General features: G+C 40.2%; 2 protein-coding genes across 4 annotated transcripts in view; one reads left to right on the top strand and one right to left on the bottom strand.

Annotated features, from left to right (window-relative positions):
- Ctcf (CCCTC-binding factor) overlaps positions 1-19,295 on the bottom strand; it is a 49,535-nt gene extending 30,240 nt beyond the window's left edge. The window contains exons 1-3 of one of the 2 annotated variants that reach the window (XM_026413306.2): positions 19,055-19,295; positions 14,200-14,316; positions 12,531-12,643 (exon numbers count right to left, since the gene is read on the bottom strand). The gene's annotated coding sequence lies outside the window, so the exon portion shown is untranslated. The remainder of the gene's footprint in view (positions 1-12,530; positions 12,644-14,199; positions 14,317-19,054) is intronic. The other variant, XM_026413305.2, reaches the window with a different exon arrangement.
- Ctcf-dt (CTCF divergent transcript) overlaps positions 17,702-23,582 on the top strand; it is a 42,867-nt gene continuing 36,986 nt past the window's right edge. For both annotated transcript variants that reach the window (XM_077793241.1, XM_077793242.1), the window contains exon 1: positions 17,702-18,508. In XM_077793241.1, the coding sequence (XP_077649367.1) occupies positions 18,194-18,508 (315 nt within the window). In that variant the 5' untranslated portion in view covers positions 17,702-18,193. The remainder of the gene's footprint in view (positions 18,509-23,582) is intronic.

Here is a 23,582-nt window from a genome sequence, read left to right as displayed (position 1 = left end):
CCCTGTATTTTCTGGTTTCTAAAATAAATTTATATTATTATTTTTATTTTCTATACATTTTTTCAAATTCTCTGTGAGCTATATAAAAGAACTTAAAAATAGGGCATATAAATAAATTTACAATTGTACCCATGTGTTTTAAATAGAAACTACAGAAAATTAAACTATAAACCTATACCACTCACAACAAACATATCAAAAAACAATGACGAGGGGACTTGGGGGGGGGGGGTATGGTTATAGCTCAGCAGTAAAGTGCTCACCTTGCACATGTGAGCCACTGGGTTCGATCCTCAGTAGCACATAAAAATAAAATAAAGGTATTGTGTTCACCTACAACTAAAAAAAATTTTTTTTAAAAATAATTAAAAATTAAAAATTTTTTAAAAAACAACAAAAAGGGCTAGGGCTATATATAGCTCAGTGGCAGAGCACTTGCTTTGCATGTGTGAGGCACTGGGTTAAATCCTTAGCACCATATAAAAATAAAACAAATAAAATAAAGGCATGCTATCTAACTACAACTACAAAAAAAAAATGTGGAAAGGGGTGGGTGGGGAGGGATTGTGGGACTGGAGCCTTGCTTCCCCTCCTCCCCCTTCCCCTGGTCCCATATCCCTGGGGCCGTTTGTTAAAAACGAATAATAAAATGATTAAAAAAAAATCTGTAGGAGCTTTGTCAAGACAACTCTTCATAAGACATAAAGACCCCATTTAGGAGGGACATTACAATCTGTAGAAATGACTAGAAATGTTAACCATTGTAATGATGCCATTTCTTCCATTTTATATAAAATAATTAAAAATCTGCCAAAAAATAAACAGAAGATTGAAGATAGCAATAAAATTTCTGAAAAATAACAAAGGTCACTGTCTATGCCAAACATTAACATAGCATAAAGCATGATAATTAATATGGTATTATCACTACCACAGGCAACTAACAAAAAAAAAAAAAGAAAAGAAAATCCAGGAATAAACACTAGCACATTAAAAAGTTGTCATTTTAAATTAGTGGGGACAAGAGGACTATTTCATAAAAGATGCCAGAAAAACTGCAATTACTTAGAGAAAAAAAATGAGCTATCTTTTGCTCTGTGTTTTGAAGCATGGGAAATAGATAAATCAGAGAAAATGTCTGAGATCCACCTTCAAGTAAAAAAAAAATACTATATGACAAAAATATGTTGAACAAAAATTTTAAAATATCTGTACTAAAACATTAACACCTTTCTTATATAAATATCAGAAACTTGTAAGAAAATGATAAACACCCAAAGAAGAAACTGGGCAAAGAACATAAATACAGAACTCAAAGAAATATGAATGGCAGGGCTGGGTGTGCAGCTAGCTCAGGGGCAGAATGCCTCTTTAGTATGCATGAGGCCCTTGGAACACACACACACAAAAGGCAGATGAAGGGGGAAAAAAAAAAAAGAAAAGAAAAAGGAACCTTGTTAAAATGAAACTTAAAATAATGGGGAAGTTTTATCTTTATTAAACTGCTAAGCTGTTTTAAAGGATACTTTCCAAATTAGTCCTGGCGCAATTAAACCAGCACAGTCCTACAGAAGGTACTGAAGATGTGAATGAAAAACTTATATAAATAACATTCATATTAAGATTGGTAATTTTATTTCAGACTTTTAAGAATAAGATTAGCCAAGCTACAGGTATGCTTTTATAGTTTTAACACTCAGGAGGCTGAAGCAGAAGAATTACTTGAGCCCAGGAGTTACAGACAGACCAGCCTCAAAAGCAACAGGATTATAAGGGTATTATTATTATTATTGCCAACTGAACCCAGGGGAGCTTTTAACACTGAGCCACATCCCCAGCCTTTTTAAGTTTTTTTTTTTTTTTTTTTTGGAGACAGGATGTTGATAAATTGTTTAAGGCATCTCTAAGTTGCTGAGACTAGGCTTGAAGTTGTGATCCTCCTGCCTCAGCCTCCCGAATTATTAGGATTACATGTTTGCAAAGTGAACAATTATAAACCACCTAAAAATCCAACCACAGGAGAATTGTTAGAACTGGTAAAAATGATACACCCACAAAATGGAATACAACATTATGTACACATTAAGTATCATATTTTAATAATATTATTGTCTCAATGGTTCAAGGATTCAACCACCACCCCATGTGTATATTAAAGTCTGCAAAAGTTCAAGTCACTCATGTATAAAATGGTATGATATAGTATTTTTATATAACCTATGTACAAACTCCCACATTATACTTTAAATCATCTCTAGATTACTTGTAATACCTAAAAGAATACAAATACTATGTAATTAGATATTATACTGTATTATTTAGGAAATAACAAGGAAAAGTTTATTTGTATTAAGTGCAGACACAGTTTTTCCTCCTGAGTATCTGTGATTTGCAGTTGGCTGAATCTGTGGACATGGCACACAGAGGACAGACTGTACTTAATATGGGGAAAGTATTTGTTCTATATTTTTAAAAAGGAGGGGGGAAAGTCAGAATAGTTATTAAGAACCAGAGAACTAATGGCCACAGTAGCGCATGCCTGTAACCCCAGTGGCTTAGGAGACTGAGGCAGGGGGATCACAAGTTCAAAGCCAGCCTCAGCAAAAGTGAGGTGCTAAGAAACCCAATGAGACCTTGTCTTTAAATAAAATACAAAATAGGGCTGGAGATGTGGCTGAGTGATCAAGTGCCCCTGAAGTTCAATCCCTGGTACAAAAAAAAAAAAAAAAAAAAAAACAAACAAACAAACAAACAAACCCAAAACTGAGACCTGCTGGGCATAGTGGTGCATGCCTATAATCCCAGCTACCCAGGAGGATAGCAAATTTGAGGCCAGCCTTGGCAACTTAGGGAGACCCTGTCTCAAAATGAAAAATAAAAAAGGGCTGGGAATATAGATCAGTGGTATAGTACCCTGGATTCAATCCCCAGTACCAAAGGAAAACACCCCACAAAACCAGAGACCTGTATTCCAATTTTGGTTTTTCTAAACATGAATGTGCCCTGGAGTGGGATATTCTACTTTACACGCCTTTGTTTCCTTTTCTATAAAAAGAAAATGGTACTTACTTCATAGTTTGGGCTTCAACCAGCTCTGTATCCTTATAAACCAGCCCAGAAGGCAACAATACAGTTTAGTTGAATGACAATATCCCCTTTCCTTCCCCTAAAATTCTTAATCACAAATCTTAAATAAATTTTCCCCATAAAAATGACTTCTCTGATAAATTTCTGAGTATCTATAGGATGAAGTATTTACCAGTTGACAGAACCTGGTAACTTATCAAATCCAGGAATGGAGGAAAAACAGAAAAGTCAAAAAGGAACAGGGTTGGGGCTATAACTCAGTGATAGCACTTGCCTACTATGTGCAAGGCCTTGGGTTCAATTCCCAATACTGACAACAACAGTGTGTGTGTGTGTGTGTGGGGGGGTACCCAACAGCTTCCCACGCTGGCCTTTCTTTGCTCAGCACATTAATGTCAGACTAAATCTTCCTAAAATGGGGCTCAAAAACTCAGTGAAGACAGACAAGGTGGTGTGCACCTGTAGCCCCAACTACTTGAGAGGCTGAGGCAGAAAAATCAATTGAGCCCTGGAGTTCAGAGACAGCCTAGACAACATAGTGAAACCCTGTCTCCTAAAACAAAAACAAAACAACAAAACCCCCCCATAATGGTTGATGCTTAGTGAATCAAGTCCAAACTATCTGGCTTAGCTCCCAGAGTTGGAGCATTGTACAGTTTGTTCCCATCCCTTCCACCCACTCAATCTCACCTTTCAATACTTCCTGTTAGACATCTACATCCCAGTGTCTACTCTTATCCCCAGTTCAAGCCATTCCCTACCTCAATGTCTTTTCAACTTTGAACAGTGGAGACTGACCTCAGGTTTTGTTTAACTGCAGTATAATGTCCTATGTCTGCATATCGTCCCCAACACAAAATTCCCTTTCTAAGAGCAGAAAGGATGCCTTTGACCTTTGCATCCTCTATACCAGTGGATACAAACCAGTGTTAGGTAAACAATAGACACTCTCATCACATGAAACACATAAATGGTTCTTGTATAGTACAAGAAGCAGGAAGGGAACAAGGAAAAACAAAACACGATATGTTAAGTGAAAACTATATGAATTAATATTCTTTATTGTTCTGTTAGTATTTTTTTTCTTTAATGGTGGCATTAGAGACTGAATCCTGAGGCACTTTACCACCGAGCTACACCCTAGCCCTTTTTTTAATTTTAAGACAGGGTCTTGCTAAATTGCATTGCCAAGGCAGGCCTAAAATTTGTGATTGTCCTGTCTCAGCCTCTCAAGTCACTGGGATTACAGGTGTGCACCACTGTACCAGGCTCATTTTTAAAAAATATTTATTTTTTAGTTTTTCGGTAGAGACAACATCTTTGTATGTGGTGCTGAGGATCGAACCTAGGCCGCAGGCATGCCAGGCGAGCATGCTACTGCTTGAGCCACATCCCCAGCCCCAGGCTCATTTTTTAACAATAACAACAACAACAACAACAAAATCTCAATACAATTACAGATTAGATTAAAAAGCAACCTGCTGGGCTGGGATTGTAGCTCAGTGGAAGAGCATTTGCCTAGCATGTGTGAGGCACTGGGTTTGATTCTAAGCACCATATATAAATAAATAATATAAAGGTCCATTGACAACTAAAAAAAAGCAACCTGCCATTTAAATAACAGCTAACTGAATACATCAACTTTGGAATATATCAAAATTCAGTAATGTATAAACAATGATTACACAGCTACATAGCACATATGTCAGATAACTCCCAGAGGAAAACAACCAAATTATCCTTTTATATTCATCATTCAAGAGTTTAGTCATTTACAGAGATTGGTTATTATAAAATATACATGTATTTGGAATAATCCATTTTGTTTCTGTAATAAAGACAATTCTTAGGAATCTATTTTCTAAATGAAACCACCATAATTTTTTGTCAAATATACTCTGTCACAGGCACAACAGATTGTTTTAAAAAAATTCCAACTTATTTCCTGGAGATCAGAAGACTTGTCTACATTGGTAAGAAATAGCCCTAATTCCCCATGAGTTTCCCCATGCAACTTTGAAGAGGTCTAATATGAAGGTCATCTAAACCAGTCTAATAAAGGACAATGTGAACCATATCATCAGAAGGCAGAGAACAGAGAAAATACCTGTGGCTTCTCTTTTCTAGATTTTTAAATAAGAAGAACGTTAAGTGAAAAGTCTAGTATGGTGTTCTAACTATAGCGAGCATTAAATGTCGTCATGACAAGTTAAAAAAAAAAAAAAGCATGAAAAGTAAGTAATCAGTTTCTCCTGAGAATGAAGGAAAAAACTCCATGTTTTTTGCCAGATGCAGGACATAAACCAATAACAGGAATAAAAATTATACACACTTCTAGAACCAAAGTTAGGTTTAAAATTCAAGCAGGATAACTGTTACTCCTGAAAATATATACATTACCATCTCATCTGAGAGGTTAAGACACATTAAAGCAACCATAAATATCTATGAACTAGTACCAGGAAACTTGCAGGTTACAGTAAAGAATAAGGAGGGGCTGGCAGACAAAATGATTCAAGCTGAGCAGCAGAAAAATACATGACCATTTCTTTCATGGTGATCAGAACAGAAGCAACATTTATCTGAGGTGGCACTCACCTGCTCACAGGTGAGTAGTTGTAATTGGACATAATACCTTTATTTATTTATATGTGGTGCTGAGGATTGAAACCAGAGCTTCACACATGCGAGGCGAGCACTCTACCACTAAGCCACAATCCCAGCCCCATCACTTTTCTTTACTGTCAATTTTAAGCACAGCAGGGTTTGCTTTTTGAGAATTAAAAGAGAAATAAAGTAATGTGAAAAAGAGTGCCCCAGTATTTTGTTAACAACCCCCTTCCCCATTTGCTATTATTAAAGGGTACAGTCAGAACAAAACAGTATCTTAATAGCCATAAAGAGCTCTGAATCTAGGAAATATATGCTAATAAAATATTTAAAATGGGAACAGTGTCTATTGCTGGATATAAAAAAATAAAAGTTCAAAGAGTTCTTTCTCAAGCAAATGGGAAAAGTGGGGTATAAGGTTGTTATACTAGTTAAATAGCACAGGCATTGGAGGTAGACTCAACCAGTACTGCAGCACCATTCACCTCAAGATAAGCTTTGAATTCTACACAGGAGAGCTGGGGATGTAGCTCAGTAGTAGAGCACTTGCCTCCCATGCATGAGTCCCTGAGTTCAAATCCCCAGTTACTGCCAACAATAACAATAACAGCAACAAAAAAGAATGAATTCCAAACAGGACTAAGTTCTTGTCTGGCTGGCAGACAGACAAAAAATAGCAGCTATACAATGCTATAACAGTGGTTAACATATTTTCCACAACCCTGGCACAGAGACTTTCTTACGGAGAGGAAATGTTAACACTGGGTTAAAAAAATGTAATGGATCTTGCCAGGTGAACTAGTAGAGAAAAGCATTTTAGCAGAGAGAACACTATAGGACAAGAATATATATTTTTTTATTTTAAGAGAGAAAGAAGAGAGAAAAGAGAGAGAGAATTTTTTAATATTTATTTTTCAGTTTTTGATGGACACAACATCTTTATTTTATTTTTATGTGGTGCTGAGGATCAAACCCAGTGCCCCGTGCATACCAGGCGAGTGCGTTACCGCTTGAGCCACATCCCTAGCCCAAGAACATATATTTATGCATGGAATTACACAAATTTTGTGCAGAAGAAATTCATTGTAACCAAGTGGAACTACAATAAACTATCTCAAATTTATTACTGTGATCCGGTTTCAGAGGTCATGTCCTGGCCCTTCATTAAAGGTAGCGCATATATTTCAATTACTGAACATTTATATATAAAAGAGAAGACAGCTAGGTGTGGTGGTGTACACCTGTAATCCCAGCAGATTGGGAGGCTGAGGCCCTAAGCAAGACCCTGTCTCTAAATAAAATACAAAAAACAGCTGGGGATGTGGTTCAGTATTTGAACAACCCCAGGTTTAACCCCTAGGACCAAAATCAAAAAATAAATAAAAAATCCTCCAGAAGACAGTGCTTACTGGGAAGTCAATGATGGTGTCACAGTACTAGCTAGAGGCTGATTTCTGAGCACACTGTCCCTCTCTTTGCTCTCTATAGCACACATGACACTTTCACCAGCACAGAGCCTCCCTTCTCTTTGTTCTCCCAAGGCTATGTTAGGGAAAACCATATCCCTCTTTGCCCCACTCAAAACACACAACCCTGAAGTAGTTATACCATTTTTAGAGAACTCCTACAGTCTTTCATCACTTGGAAAGAAAGGTTGAGAATCTATGGCAAGTTTATAACTTTGAATAAAAACACAACAGGAAGAAATCACACACACACACACACACACACACACACACACACACACACACACACACACGCAAGGATTTATACAACACCTAAGAGGTGCATCTATGGAATTTTTCAGCAAATGCTACCTGAGCAGTGATTCCAACATAAACTAATGGATTGTATGGCTCAGTGAATATGTCCTGAAGCTTTACCTCTATCCTTGGGAGCCACCAATATGAAATAATCTCTTAAGGTGGTAAGGCATGATAAAAGGGAAAAGCCCTCCCCACAGACACACACAAAGAGACAGAGTGATGAACACACAACAGGGTAACTATTCACAGTTTTGCAATTTATCTCAGTGACCATGTTGCCACTGTTCTACCTACTGTCTCTATAACTCAGACCTACTCACAAAGGCTATATAGTAGAACAAAGACCATTTATATTTGGTAAAGGGGGTCTCCTATAAGTTTAACATTAAATGTAATTAACAGCTTACATTCAACATGTAGACCTCAAATAGCACAATGGGTAATGATAAAGAATATAATGTCTTTGACAAAGTTCAAGATATTGTTAGGAGGGCTGGGGATTTGGCTCAAGCGGTAGCGCGCTCGCCTGGCATGCGTGCGGCCCGGGTTCGATCCTCAGCACCACATACCAAAGAGGATGTTGTGTCCACCGAAAACTAAAAAATAAATAAATAAATAAATATTTAAAAAAAAAAAAAAAGATATTGTTAGGAGAAAAAAAAAGGCTATTCTCAATGAATAAATAATACAGTAGTAGCATAAAATACAGATAATAGCTAAAGCATTACTAGATAAAAAGAAAAAAATGTGGAAAAACACAAAAGAGACAGTATGTGTAGTCCAAAGCAGATGTTGAAGTAAACAATAAAAGAGGGCTGGGGATGTGGCTCAAGCGGTAGCGCGCTCGCCTGGCATGCGTGCGGCCCGGGTTCGATCCTCAGCACCACATACCAACAAAGATGTTGTGTCCGCCAATAACTAATAAATAAATAAATATTTAAAAAATTAAATCTCATTTAAAAAAAAAAAAAAAAAACAATAAAAGAAACAAAATGTTACTTTTTATTAGATTACTAATCAAACAATTTATCAACTTGGTTACTTCTTTCAAATATGGAATCAAGGCTCCCTGTGGTGGTACATGCCTGTAATCCCAGTTTGGAAAGTTACAGGCAGGAGTATCACAAGTTCAAAGGTAGCCTAAGCAACCTAGGTCTTAAAAAAAGGCTGGGGAAGTGACTCAGTGATTATGTGCACCTAGGTTCAATCTTTGATACTAATATATATATATAAAAGGAAAAAATGAAGGCAACAGCTTAACCAAAATTCTTTTAAATATATTTTTTAGTTATAGTTGGGCACAATACCTTTTATTTTATTTGTTTATTTTTTTGTGGTGCTGAGGATCAAACCCAGCACCTTGCATGTGCTAGGTGAGCATTCTACTACTGAGCCACAACCCCAGCCCCTTAACCAAAATTCTTGGGGGAAGGTATATTTATAAATACCCAGGGGACACAACAATGAAAGGGAAAGAAGCAAAGACCTTGTTTAACAAGAAGACAGAAGAAAAAAAAAATTATTCCAAAGAGAATCTAAGAATCACTATTGTTTTATGGCCACAACATCTACTTACAATTTTAAAAATTTAAAAATAGGAAGTTGTAAGATACAAATAAAAAAGAAACAAACAAGACTGAAAAAAATAATTGGGCCGGGTGCAGTGGTGTGTGCATGTCTGTGATCCCAATGATTTGTGAAGCTAAAGCATGAAGATCAAAAGTTGGAGGCCAGTCTCGACAACTTAGCAAGACCTTGTCTCAAAATAAGGGCTAGGGGTATAGCACCCCTGGGTTCAGTCCTCAGCACCAAATAAATAATTCGAGTACCCCTTATTACAGAATAGTTCTGTATGATACCTCTGTGAATATAAAATATAAAATTTAAATCTTCTATCTTGTACTTGCTTTTAAAAAATTTTTTTTAGATGTTGATGGACCTTTATTTTAATCATTTATTTACATACAGTGCCTCAAATCAAACCCAGTGCCTCAAATCAAACCCAGAGAAGTCTAGGCTTCTCTCTTTTTTGGTGGGATGGGGTAGGGTGGGTAGGGGTAACTGAGCATGGAGCCGAGGCCTGTTGTTTCAGCCTCCCAAGCCACCAGGATTACAAATGTTGTGTTTTTAAATAAAGATACATAAGCACATATATTTGTTAATGCATAGAATTTTGTCTGCAGAACATATTTAAAAAATCAGTAACACATATATACACATCTCTCTCTTTTTTTTTTTTTTTTTTTTTTGTGGTGCTAGAGATTGAACCCAGGGCTTTAAACACGCTAGGCATGCAAAGCAAGCACTCTACCACTAAGGTACATCCTCTTTTATTTTGAGACAGGGTCTCATTATGTTGCCCAATCTGGCCTCAAATTCAGTCTTCCCTCCTTAGCCTCTTAAGTAGCTGGGATTACAGGTACACCACCACAGCTGATGAAAAATAATATTTACTGCCTCTGAGGAAGGAAAATGAAGCTGGGTGCAGTGGTGCACACCTGTTAATACCAGCAGCTCCGGAGGCTGAGACAGGAGGATCTCGAGTTCATAGCTAGCCTCAGCAAAAAGCAAGGCACTAAGCAACTCAGTAAGACCCTGTCTCTAAATAAAGTACAAAATAGGGCTGGGGATGTGGCTCAGTGGGGATGTGGCCGAGTGTCCCTGTATTCAATCCCCAGCAACCGCCCCCCCTCCAAAAAAAAAAGGAAAAATGAGAGGCAGGAGGAAGTATTACTTCTCATTATTACTATTTTGTACTGTTTGAATTGTTTCCTCCTACATTAAATAAATAAGATAGTTATAGAAAATTCACATAACACAATTTTTAAAATTGCATTATATGTATATGTCCATTAAAAAAACCACAGAATAGTGGCCAAAGGTTAACACACCAAACTATTTATAGTGTTTTCTTCTGGGAAAGGAAAGTATAAGGTTCTAGCAAAATTCCCCAATTATTTGACTCTCCTTAAGAATGAAAATAAATATTACTTGATATTTTAAAAGCTTAAAAGTTATATTTTATTTATTTATTTATTTTTTTAATTTTTAATATTTATTTTTTAGTTCTCGGCGGACACAACATCTTTGTTGGTATGTGGCGCTGAGGATCGAACCCGGGCGGCACGCATGCCAGGCGAGCGTGCTACCGCTGAGCCACATCCCCAGCCCCATAAAAGTTATATTTTAAAAGACCAAATTTAAGTGTGGAAAAATGGAAGATCAGCCTCTGCGACACCAATTCCCCCATACACTAAGTCAGATGTCCAGCTGCTAGGCTCTTTCTCCTGCCTCCACCTGGACAAGCGTGCTAAGGAGGCTCTTAACTCAGTAAGTCTGGATGATGTTACTGTCAAAGTATACTAGCTTTCAACTCCTTTTATCATTACATTGTATTTATCAGAAAACTTCAATGCCACTCCTTACTGTATACGGTTTTTTTTTCCCTTTTTTTTTGGGGGGGGGTAGGGAGAACCAGAAATTGAACCCAGGGGCACTTCACCAGTGAGCCCCAGCCCCAGTCCTTTTTCATGTTTTACTTTGAGATAGGGTCTTGCTAAGCTGTTTAAGGCCTTGCTAAATTGCTGAGGCTGGCCTTGAACTTGGGATCCTTCTACCTTAGCCTCCCAAACTTCTGGGATTATAGGTGTTTACCACCACACCCAGCTGTACTGAGCTTTTTTCCCCTTAAAAATTATGCAACACATGGCACTGGGGTTGTGGCTCAGTGGTAGAGCGCTTGCCTAGCACCTGTGAGGCACTGGATTGGGTTCCCAGAACCACATTTAAAAAAATAAATAAAGATATTGCATCCATCTGCAACTAAAAACATTTTATGCAACATAGGTGAGAAAATTTAGATAATATAAACCTACTCAATTTTATATAAACAACACATTTTATATAAATACCATGAGATTATTCCTTTCATATTATGTGATAATCTGCTTTGTGTAGCACATCTCATATCTTTCCATTTCAATATATTTTATACTTAATGACTGACATTTTATTGTCTGGATGCATTATACTTTAATAGTCCTCTTATGTTGATTATTGTTATTGCCAATTTTTGGTAATTATGCTTTATCTAAGTTAAGGGGAAAAAACTTACTAGCATCATAAAATAAATAGGTTATATTGAGGTATTGAGGATTGAACTCAGGGATATTATGCCACTGAGCTACATTCTCAAGAGTTTGTTTTGGAGATTTTTATTTTGACACAAAGTCTCACTAATCTGCTAAGGTTGGCTTCAAACTTGGGATCCTCCTGATTTAGCCTCTGGAGTAGCTAGAATTACAGGCATGTGACACCATACCTGGCTTAGAAAATTGTAATTTTTTTTTTCAGTTGTAGATGGTCATAATACCTTTACTGATTTATTTTTATGTGGTACTGAGGATCAAACCCAGTGCCTCAAATGTGCTAGAAGAGCACTCTATCACTGAATCACAATCCTAGCCCTTAGAAAATGTAATTCTTGCCTTGCCCCTGCTAGGCAAGCGCTCTACCACTGAGCCACAATCCCAGCCCTGAAAATGTAATTCTTAAGTCTCACAATAAAAACAATACATTATGTAACAATACTTAGTAACAAAAGAACAACTGATTTTGAAGAATTATTTTAATTGCGCTCAAGTTAATAAATTTGTTTCTAAAACTGTTTTATTATAATTATAGTTTTAGACTTGATTTTGATTATAGTTTTCTCGTTTGTTTTAAATTATAATCCGTATCACTAGATGGAAGGAACTTATCTAACAATTCTGACTTGGTCTAGTCATTTAAAACTGCCTAACAATCATCTTGTGTATGTCAGCCATGTGTAGGAATACATACACAAGCAAGTAGACTTCTATTTTCCATAGTAGAATGCTACAGGGACAAAGTAGTTTTCAATAATTCAAAAGTACTGCTTCTTATTGTTTCAACCATGGTACCTATATAAACAATATAAAGAGCACTTCCCAACCCAAGCACTCATGCCTCATTTTAAGATTTGTGTTTACATTCTGCTCCAAAAATGTGTATTTTTAAAACATAATAATAGTTTTAATTACTTACCAGTTAAATTATTTAACTCACTGCCCTCTTAATTAGCATAACTGAAGCTCCAAGAAGATGGGTCATGTTTATCTTGTGGCTTCAAGTACCCCGGAATCACACCACCTTGTATCCTGAGAGTATTTATATTCCAGTTTGAGAAACAGGAATCTTAACATTAAAGGTACCCATAAAACTTAAGAGTGACCAACATGTTCCTATAATCCCATTTCCTAACCTTTTTTTTAATTTTTATTTTTTAGTTTTAGACGGACCCAATACAATACCTTTATTTTGTTTATTTTTTAATGTGGTACAGAGGATCAAACTCAGTCCCTCACACAGCGCTCTACCACTGAGCCACTACCCCAGCCCCATTTCCTAAACTCTTAATGCTAGATTTCTCAACAGTTCTTCAAATAATGAATATTTTTTTCTCTTTTCTGCACTTTATTAGCATGTATTCTGAGTCAACATTCTTAAAAAAAACTGTAGGGCACAAGTTATTTCTAGAAGGACAGGACACTATCACAGACTTTGTTCTTTCCATGTAGCAAGATATCAAGCTGCCCATTTGGAAAACAGAAGGCTGAAGAATAGAGCAGCTTTCATTACTTTTCCCTTCCTCCTCTCTACTTGCTCTGCACCTAGCTCGTAAGAAAAATTTTAGGGAGTCACTGAGATGATTCATTAATATAAACATCTAATTTTAACATTTGTAATTTCCACCTCTGTACTCCTTTTTGCCATCAAACAAGTGCAATTAAATTACTTTCACATTTTTCTGTGGGTAAAAAAGATGTGCTTTCTGGTAGTCAATGATAGATAATTTTTACACTCAGAACCCTACTTTGTTTAGAAATCCCAAAGCATATCTCTACCTAAATGAGAAGCCTGTTCCAAGTTCCCTATGATGTCCATTATATTTTATAGCAGAATTATAATCTGAAGTAAATTGATAATGACTGTCACACACTGATGCAAATAATGGGCCATCAGTTAGGCTAACTCAAATTAATTAACACATTTTTTATCAAGGATACCAGCTTCCCCAACAACAGTATTCCATCTGTTCTTCATCAAAATTACAAACTGCCACAGGCCATGGACGTTTTGGGTCATTTGCCAATAGTCAAAATATACACTCTAAGGGTTTCTACTGACAAACAGCCCTGATTTCCTATGTATATGCTCAGTATGGTAATTTATCCTTTACATATATTCTTATTACACCCAAGAATAGCTTGTTGAGATTGATGATGCTGTAATTCTATTCCAAATGAGGATGGTAGCTGAACACACTGGCACATATCTATGATCCCAGCAATTCAGGAGGATGAAGCAGGAGGATTATAAATTCAAAGCCAGCCTCATCAAGCTAGCAAGACCCTGTCCCCCCCAAAAAAAAAAAGGCTGAGAATGCGACTTAGTGGTAAAGCGCCTGGGGTTCAATTCTAGGTACCCAAAAAAAAAAAAAAAAAAAAGGAGAGAGAACTGTAGGAGCAGACAGATTAAGTAACTTGATGAGCATCACCTAATTACTATGTGGCAACGCATAGTTTTAAACCCAGGATTCTGACTTCTGTCAACTATCCAATGTCCTGCCTCTCCTATTCCCATGATTCACCTAGCAAATTCTCCAGTCTCCAAAGGATTACATTATTCCCATTCTTAAGAGCAAGAAATGTACCTCTCCGTGGCTGCAAAGTCAGTTTGAGGAGGGAAAACAGAACCCAGCTCTCAAGCCCTTGGTCAGCACTCTGTCCACTAGTGCATCTTGTTCTTTGGCTCCAGGTCTGTGATCATTCTAAAAAAGAATAAATCATTTTATGAAACACTGAATTCATACAAATACACATATAGCATGAAAAATTAAGGCAAATCAAAGACTGATTAAAATGGGGAAAAAACAATAAATTCTTAATATTTAATGTCTCTAAATGAACCATTCCACAAATGTCCATCAGGTCAATTACAAAACATTCACTTTTTTAAAAACATTTGTGGATATATAAAAGACTAAAGATTTGTAATTGTCTAAATAGTAGGGCAGACACACTTGTCATCCCAGTGACTTAGGAGGCTGAGGCAGGAAGATACAAGTTTGAGGCCAGCCTTGGCAACTTAGCAAGACCTTGTTTCAAAAAATAAAAAGGGTTGGGGGCATAGCTTGGAAGCAGAATGCCACTGGGTTCAATCCCAGTATCTCCTGGCCAAAAAAGGCAAGCAAGAAAGAATATAGAATATATATTACAATCAATGGCACAAGTATTCAAACCACCAAAAACATTTTTAAACATTTTTTAATGCTAGGGATTGAGCCCAGGGCCTCATGAACATTAAGCAAAACACTTGACTACTGAGCTATATCCATTCCCAAAATTAATTCTTACAGCCACAATAATAGTCCTTTAACAATTTATTTCCTTATCTTCAGTAAATAGTGATCTTACTGATTAAGTTAGTTTACACTGCACAACTAATTTTCAGTTTGGTAAGATACTATAGGGAGAAGAGCTTTCACTGACCTCGGAAAATCCTAGAAGAATAGCAATGAAATACTTCTGTAGTTAAACAATGGAATACTTTGTTAGCTGACATTTTCTTCCACTAAGTTACAATATGAATTTTAAGCTTCAAGCAATGGTAGAGTGAAAGAAAGAAGGAAGGAAGGAAGGAAGGAAGGAAGGAAGGAAGGAAGGAAGGAAGGAAGGAAAGAAGGAAGGAAGGAAGGAAGGAAGGAAGGAAAGGGAAAGGGAAAGGGAAAGGGGGCTGTGGATGTGGCTCAAGCGGTAGTGCGCTTGCCTGGCATGAGTGCGGCCTGGGTTCGATACTCAGCACCACATACAAACAAAGATGTTGTGTCTGCCGAAAAGTAAAAAATAAAAAATATTAAAAAAAAAAAAAAAGAAAGGAAAGGAAAGGAAGAAAGGAACGAACAAACCCAAGTGAAATAAATGTAAGAACTAAATTTGAATTAAGAGCTTCTAAATGATTTGGAATATGAGATATAAATAAGAGGAAATCCTTCTCATAATGAACTAGCCCACAAATCAAAGCTGACATTATACTTTCTTAGACCAAGCTAAGAAGTCTCTGTTGAGAGGCAACTTATTAACACAGAGAATTAGTATATTTAGTTCAATAAACACTTTTGTACTGTAGTGTGTATATATATTTGGGGAGGGTTACTGGGGATTGAACTCAGGGTCTCACACTAGGCAAGTGCACTATCATTGAGCCATATCTCTGGCCAGCCCATTTTAAAATTTTTATTTGGGGACAGGGTCTTGCTAAATTGCCCAGGCTGGCCTCAAATTTCTGGTCTTCCTCCGTCAGCCTACCAATTAGCTGAGATTAAAGGCATGTGCATTGGCCTAGAGTTCCTATCATCACCAACATGCTTCAAAGGGAATGGGATTTTATACCCCTAAAAATCCTAAGAGTGATCTAAAATGAAGATTAAGTATGGGATAATATATTGCCTTTGGGATATATGTCAGTAACCAATTTGCAATGCAATATTTTGGCATTCACATACTAAATCACTGAGAAAATGCACAAGGATTCTAACAGGAAATATAGTAAATACTACTAGAAAAAGTTTAAAGGTGTTAAATGTGATGAGACAAATCTACATATCCAACTGAGAATCATGGTCACCAAAGTTACACATTATTTACCATTACTGTTCCTTCGAAACTTATATGTCCCTTTTCAAAAAGTCTTAAAATTATAAGAAATCTTAGTTGTCTGAAAAAGAATCTAATATTTGGCAAAAGGGTTGAAGTCATCTGGAATCAAGACAGGTAAATAAGGTAGGTAGATAGCCATGGTAAGCTTCCAATATTAAAAAATGAAATGAAAACTATATAGTACATGAGATGGAGTGGCTGTGATGCCAGCAGCATCTCTGAAACAAACAAACAAATAAACAAAAAGTCTCTAGAGGCGACTCTCTGCCAGCAAGCACCACTGTGCAAGATTCTGTCACAGGACTTCTACCAAGGGCCTCAGTTAGCCACAGGTGGTCGCTGCCAAAAAATTCCCCAAGCCACTCATAAGTCCCAGGTGGTTGCCCTCATTTCTGAATGGCTTTAAATCAGAATGGTAAATCCCTTAGAATTTACACCCTAAAGATAATAGTCACATCTCTTATATGTTCCTATGTAGACTGAATGGATCCTTAAGAATAACTTTTACAATTACTCTTTAAATACGCAGTATCTCCTTATGTAGGCAAACATTCTTATAATTTTCCTCATATTACTGAGGTCCTTTGGATTATTTTGACATATGAATTCATCCTCAATTTATTTTTTCTACAGATTTAGTTTTCCCAATAAAAACCAAGTATGTTCCCTGGCATACAAGAATCTCAAAGGAGAGCAAGTATATAGACAAGGTCTAAGGTCTATACCATTAAGACAGCATAAATGATATAAGACCAAGAAGGTAATGACACATATGAAAAACCAATTCAAAAAGCAAAATATGATCTGTGGAACACAATGATAATCTGGGAAAACAAAATGTACTCCTAGCTCGATTATAAACCTGCTGAATTTTAAACTTCTGTGGAGCTTATTTTAAAAAATAAAATATGCCACTTGTCATCCACAATTTCAAAAAGAACACTGAAAACAAAAGAATGCAATAAATTACTCAAATGAAGTATTAAATAATTAAAGGTGGTTCTATTCCCAAGCTTGACACTCCATCAACATTACTATACCTAGCTACTTAGTATAATTCTATTGGAGAAGAGGGGGACTGAAAACATCTTGTAGAGTTCAAAAAAGGGATGTTGAAAGAGTTGCATATGGACCAAGACTGCTTCGAGGACCTATAGATTGAGATTACATACAGTGGACACAACAACTTTACATAGCACCAGGGTGTTTTGTCGTCCACATAAATTTAACCTAGCTTTTCTTCCTTTAAAAACTTCAATCCAGACTTTCTTCTCTCCTAAGGAACCTGAGTTGATACATCAGCTACTACAGGGCACTGTATTAAGGTACGTGAGCAGCAGCAGGGAAGGAAGGGAGAGAGAAAAAAAAAAAAAAAAACTCCAGCAATTCAACAGCAGAAGCTTTTTAATGATGCAAGACTTAAGGACAGAGTCAATTTAAATATTTGACCTGTTTAACTTCTTTTCCCCTATGGGAAAATGTGGATAGGTATTTCAACTTTTCTATTTGATCGAAATTCAAAAAATGAGGACTTTATGTATGCGACTATTTACTTAATGCTGAACTCAGGGATACAGGAAGTCAGCTACTGAAGAGTAGTTACATTAGGCATAGATATTTATAAACCATCTGCAGCGAGTGACCTAGGATTCAATTACAACATCAACCCTCACATTTCAGCGTACGGGCAAATTACCACTCGAGTCAAGAATATATTCATTCTGCCCTACTGGCGCTTTAGATCAGATTGCACAATTCCGGGGGCAAAACTGCCTTGCCTAGCCCTAAAGCATCAGGTACTATATAGTGCAGTAAGTTAGCATCGGGACATTAGACAGCACATACTCCAGAATTCAGGAGTTTGTCATGTCACTTGAAATCAAAGTGAAATTAAGTTTCTGTCCCTTTGAGATCTCTGAGCGCACAAAGTGAGGCTATCACTCCAAGGGGCTTGGTAGAGTCCAACTCTGGCTGGACAAAAACTACTTGATGCGGAACTTTCATCTTTTTAGCCCCCCGTGGCGGGCCTATCGGGTGAAGAGCCAGAGCGCGAGTTTGGGGGCGCAGCGGGGCCTGGCGGGGGCGGCGAGCGCGCGTCCCCCCGCCCGCTCGGGCGGCGTCGAGGCGCTGGCAGCTCAACCAGCCTTGCAGAGGGAGCTCTCGGCAGCTCTGGGGTCCCTCTGCTCGCAGCCGCAGCAGCGCCGCCTGCGCCACTCGGCGGAGACGGAGACCAGCGGCGGTGACGCGCGGACCGGGAGCGACTGCCGAGCAACCGAGCGGCTGGGGACGCACGCAGGACAGCCGGTAGGTTCCGGGACCGGGCAAACTGGAGGATGGGTAATTCGAGACGCGTCGGCCGGGACCAGACACCCATACGGCACCGGGATCCGGCTGCGCGCGCGGTGGCAAAGGGTCCAGACCCTGGAGTTAACCGGGCGCGGAAGCCGGGGCGCTGAGAACGAGTCTCGGCTGAGGCCACCCGCCGCGGGAGGGGCGGAGGACAGAGGGCGGGCCGTGGCCGGGCGATCAGTCGGGCCAAGAACCGGCCTCGAGGGCAGAGACAAAGGAAGGAAAATGGAGTCTCCGGGCGCGCGGGCCTCTGTCGCCGCCGCCGCCCGCGGCCTAGCGTGCGCCAAGAGGAAGGCCTAGCAGGCGGGCGTGGAGGGGGGGCCGGGCCCGCGGCGGCGACGGGCAATGGCGGCGGCCGCGCCGCAGCAGGGACGGTAGAGGGAGACAAACACCCCCCGGCGGCGGCGCTGGCGCCGGGCTGCAGCCAGCGCCGACCGGAGCGGCCCCATCGTGACACCTAGAGGCGGCCCGCGAAACCTCCTCCACCCCGGGCCCCCTTACCTCCGCGCCACACCCCCCGCGGCGCCCGCTCCGCCGCCGCTCCACCGCTCCGGCCACCCGGCGTCCCCGGCCAGCTCCGCGCGCCCGCACCGGCTACCGCTGCCACCGCTGCCGCCAAAGAAGCAGCTCCGCGCACGGTTTAATCGCTCCACAGGCTCGGACACAAAATGGCGGCGGCGCGGTGCAGTGCGCCTGCGTCGGCGCTGCCGGGGCCGCGGTGCTGATAAGGGAAGGGACGGGTGGGGGGGGCCGGCCGGGCGGCGAGTGGAGGGCGGGGGAGGAAAGGTGAGGGGAGGGGTTGGCGCAGGGCAGCATGGGAGGCGGCCCCGGGCGCCAACTTTCAAAAGCGGGCGCGATGGCGTCACGGGACGCGCCGCGAGTCGCGTAGTCACGCCGCTCGTGCCCTCCCGCGCCCTCGCTCGCTCGCGCGTGGGCTCTGCCGGCGCCGTGGAGTCCCGACTCCTGCTGGGTGGAGCTTCCTGTGCGGAGGCCACCGCCTCTGGGCGGTCCTCGATCCTGATCTATTTGACCTGGTTCGGCAGCTATCTTCTGCCCATTAAATCCGTAAAGGTTTGGGGGAGTGGGGATTCCTGGAGGAAGCTCGCGCGGGGCGGGACCGTGGGTCTGAGGCGGCTCCTGGGCCCGGCCCCGCCCAGTCTCCGCCTCAGCCGGGCTCCATCCGCCCTCCGAATGCTACACAGGCCCGCCTCTGAGTAGAGACCGGCAGGTCCTCGCGCGCCCAGTAGATACAGTCCAGCGTCACAGGGCAATGGCAAGAAAAGCTGTTCTTGCTCAGTGGCTTCTGAAGCTCTCTCCCTCCTAGAACAGGCTCTCCTAAGACCGGGCCTCCTGTGGATATCCTCAGCCCGGAGAGGCAACGGAAGACCACACTTAATGCTTTTACATGACCCCAACAGTCGTCTTTTGCAGAAAGGACTTTCTGTATTGGTGCGCTGTAATTCTGTTTCTGTTTTTGTTTTTTTTTAATGTGCTTATTTTTGCCTGAAAACTATTAAGTTCCGTGTGGGCGGAGCCCTTACTCCCCCTCCTCCCCACGAGGTTCCTTGCCCAACCAGCGACCAGTGAAGTTGACCGAGGCGGATTGCAAGGTGTTTTGGTGGTTCTGGCAGGAGAGCCTTCTGGTATTGCAGGAAAGTGACTCATATCTAAATCCCCCTTGCCTTAGACATCGCAGATAACAAATGCACCCAATGTCAAGGAAGTGGCTTCTGCTCCTTCCAGCTGATTGCTGTTGTGAGAATACTCGCCCCAAGTTGACATACTGTTTTTCCCCCTAAAGGAATCAAAACCCTAATTTTAAAAAATGTAAAATTTCCAGATTTTTAGATCTTGGCAACTAAATCAGATGTTTTAAAACTTCATGAACTGATTCAACCACAAGTGTGGGCTTGGACCCATGACTTGGAGGAAAGAGAGAAGTTCAAAGACCAAGTTCTGGGGCACTCCTACATTTGAGAGAGGCTAATGGAGAAAGAAGTTGATAGGAAGCAACCAGAAAGACAAGGAGATCTAGAGTGTTGAGTTGTGGAGTCCAAGGGCAGAAATGGTTTCACATAGCAGAAGCAGCAGCATCTGTCCAGTGCTGCTGAGAGTTCTGGTTAACTTGGGCCAGAGGCATGGCTATTAAATTGGTTACCTTGATGGTCGCTGGAAAATCATTGGTACCTTGGGCTGAGTCACAGTGGGTCAATTGAGGATATCAACTGACTAGTATGGGTTGATGATTGAACAGGAAAGTGAAGGATTAAGAGACATCACCTGTAGGCAACTTGAGAGACATTTTCTGTGAAGCAAGCAGAAAAATTTAGGGATCATTGTAGAAACATATGATGTCAAGGGAAAGGGTTTTGTTTGTTTGGGTTTGTTTGTGGGTGGGTGCTGGGGATCCAACCCAGGGCCTTGCACATGCTTAGACTAGTGCTCTACCACTGAGCTCCACCTCCAGCCCACAGGAAATGTTTTAAAAGATGGTAGGGGCTGGTTGGGAGGGGTACACACCTGTACTCTCAGTGACTTGGTATGAAGAGCTTAAGTTCTAGGCCAAGCTGGGTGTGGTAGTGCATGTAATCCCAGCAGTTTTGGAGTCTGAGGCAGAATCGCAAGTTCAAAGCAAGCCTCAGCAATTTAGCAAGGCCCTAAGCAACTTATTGACACCTTGTCTCTAAATAAAATACAAAAAAAAGGATGGGGATGTTACTCAGTGGTTAAGCACCTCTGGGTTTAATCCCCAGTACCAAAAGTGTGTGTGGGTAGGGGAGGCAACAATATGTTCTAGGCCAGTCTCAGCAGTTTTGCAAGGCCTTAAACAACTTAGTGAGACCCTGCCTCAAAATAAAAAATAAGGGCTACAGATGGATGTAGCTCAGTGGTAAAGTGCCCCTTGATTCAATCCCCAGTACCAAAAAAAGAAGAGATGGGAGGGTTCTTGAGCATGTTTATTCATTATTGGAAGTGCTACAGTGGACAAGAAGGTAGAGTGATACAGGAGAGATCTGTGCTTGACCTACAGAAGACTGAAATCTATTGGAGGATTTTAAGGAACATGGAGAATTGGCCTTGGATAGGAACAGGGATGTTTCCCCTGATAAAAGGGTAACCAAAGTAAAGATGGTTGCAAATGCAGGGGAAGTGTAAAGCCAAGTCTTTGATAGGACTTCCTTAGTGGTATTGGGTACCAATTTAAGTTTTGTGATTGTGAGTTTAAAAAGTTAAAACAGGGCTGAGGTTGTGGCTCAGTGGCAGAGTGCTTGCCTAGCACTGGGTTCGAACCTCAGCACCACATAAAAATAAATAAATTAGTTAAAGGTATTGTGTCCATCTGCAATTTAAAAAATCTAAAAAAGTTAAAACAGATGATCTGGTGCATAGTTTTGTTTTTAAGTGATATGGGGGATTGAAGCATCACAGGGCTGTAAGATGCTAAACAAGTACTCTACCACTGAGCTACATCCCTAGTCCCCAGTGTATGTTTTTTTTTTTTTTTTTCTCTAGCAACAATCAGCTGCTTGGGTGCAGACATGAAGAAATTGGCTTCTCAACACCAGTACCTAACTTTTTTTTTTTTTTTTATACCTCTAATCCCAATTGCTTGCTCTCGATTAGATACTATTCTAGAAATGTGTGAAGTATTTGGGGGGAGGGGGGTACCAGGGATTGAACTCAGAGGCACTCAACCACTGAGCCACATCCTCAGCCCTATTTTGTATTTTATTTAGAGACAGGGTCTCACTGAATTGCTTAGCGTCTCACTGTTGCTGAGGCTGGCTTTGAACTTGTGATCCTACTGCCTCAGCCTCCCCAGCTGCTGGGGTTACAGATGTGCGCCACCATGCCTGGCTGTACTTGACTTCTCTTTGCTATAAACCAAATTTTCCTATCTATTATGTACACATTAGGTCACAAACATTAAAAAAAAAGGCCAATTTATAGAGAAAAATTACTAGACAGATATCTCTGGGATATTGGGATATTTATATCTTCTTCTTCTTTTTTTTTTTAGAGAGAGAGAATTTTTTAATATTTATTTTCCATTTCTCGGCAGACACAACATCGTTGTTTGTATGTGGTGCTGAGGATCGAACCCGGGCTGCACGAATGCCAGGCAAGCGCGCTACTGCTTGAGCCACATCCCCAGCCCTATATCTTATATTCTCTGCTAAAGAGACTAGTGTCAAGAAATAGACTTGAAACTTAGGTACTAGACACAGTAATAATGCTGACTTGTATTTAAAATCCCAGTGACTTGGGAGGCTGAGGCAGGAAGGTCACGAGTTTGAGGCCAGCCTCTGCAACTTAGCAAGACCCTGTCTCAAAATAAAAAGGGCTAGGGATGTGGCTGAGTGCTTAAGTGCCCCTGAGTTCAATCCCTGGTACCAAAAAATAAAACATTAGCTTTGATCTGGGGATATGGCTCAGTATTAGAGTACTTACCTAGCATGCGTGAAACCCTGGGTTTGATCCCTAACATCACAAAAATAAATAAATGAATCCTTAGCTTTTTTTTTCTTTTAGTACCTTTCTTTAACACTTTTTTTCTTTTAGTACCTTTCTTTTAACACTTTTTTTTTCAAATCATCTTTTTTGGGAGGGCAGGGTACCAGTGATTGAACTCAGGCATTCAACCACGGAGCCACATCCCCAGCCCAGCCCTATTTTGTATTTTTTATTTCAAGACAGGTCTCATTGAGCTGCTTAGCGTTTTGCTTTTTTTTTTTTTTTGCTGAGGCTGGCTTTGAACTTCCAATCCTCCTACCTCAGCCTCTCAAGCCACTGGGATTACAGGTGTGTGCCACCACACCCAGCACTTCAAATCATCTTAATGGTAAGCTACAAGGCTTTGTGGGCAAAGATAAGGTAATATATTTTGGAGAGAAAAAAACTCACCTATGTTTGTAACCTTATGTTATATTAACTATTTACAACTATATGACCTCTGAGGCATCAGTTAAAAGCCACGAATAAAGTCTAAGTGGCTTTGGAGTGTGCTTTCTGAAGACAAGAAACTTAT

This window comes from Urocitellus parryii, chromosome 15, assembly GCF_045843805.1.
Source record: "Urocitellus parryii isolate mUroPar1 chromosome 15, mUroPar1.hap1, whole genome shotgun sequence".
NCBI classification, from domain to species: Eukaryota; Metazoa; Chordata; class Mammalia; order Rodentia; family Sciuridae; genus Urocitellus; species Urocitellus parryii.
Note: the sequence above shows the minus strand (reverse complement) of the source record. Positions and strands in the feature narration are given on the sequence as shown.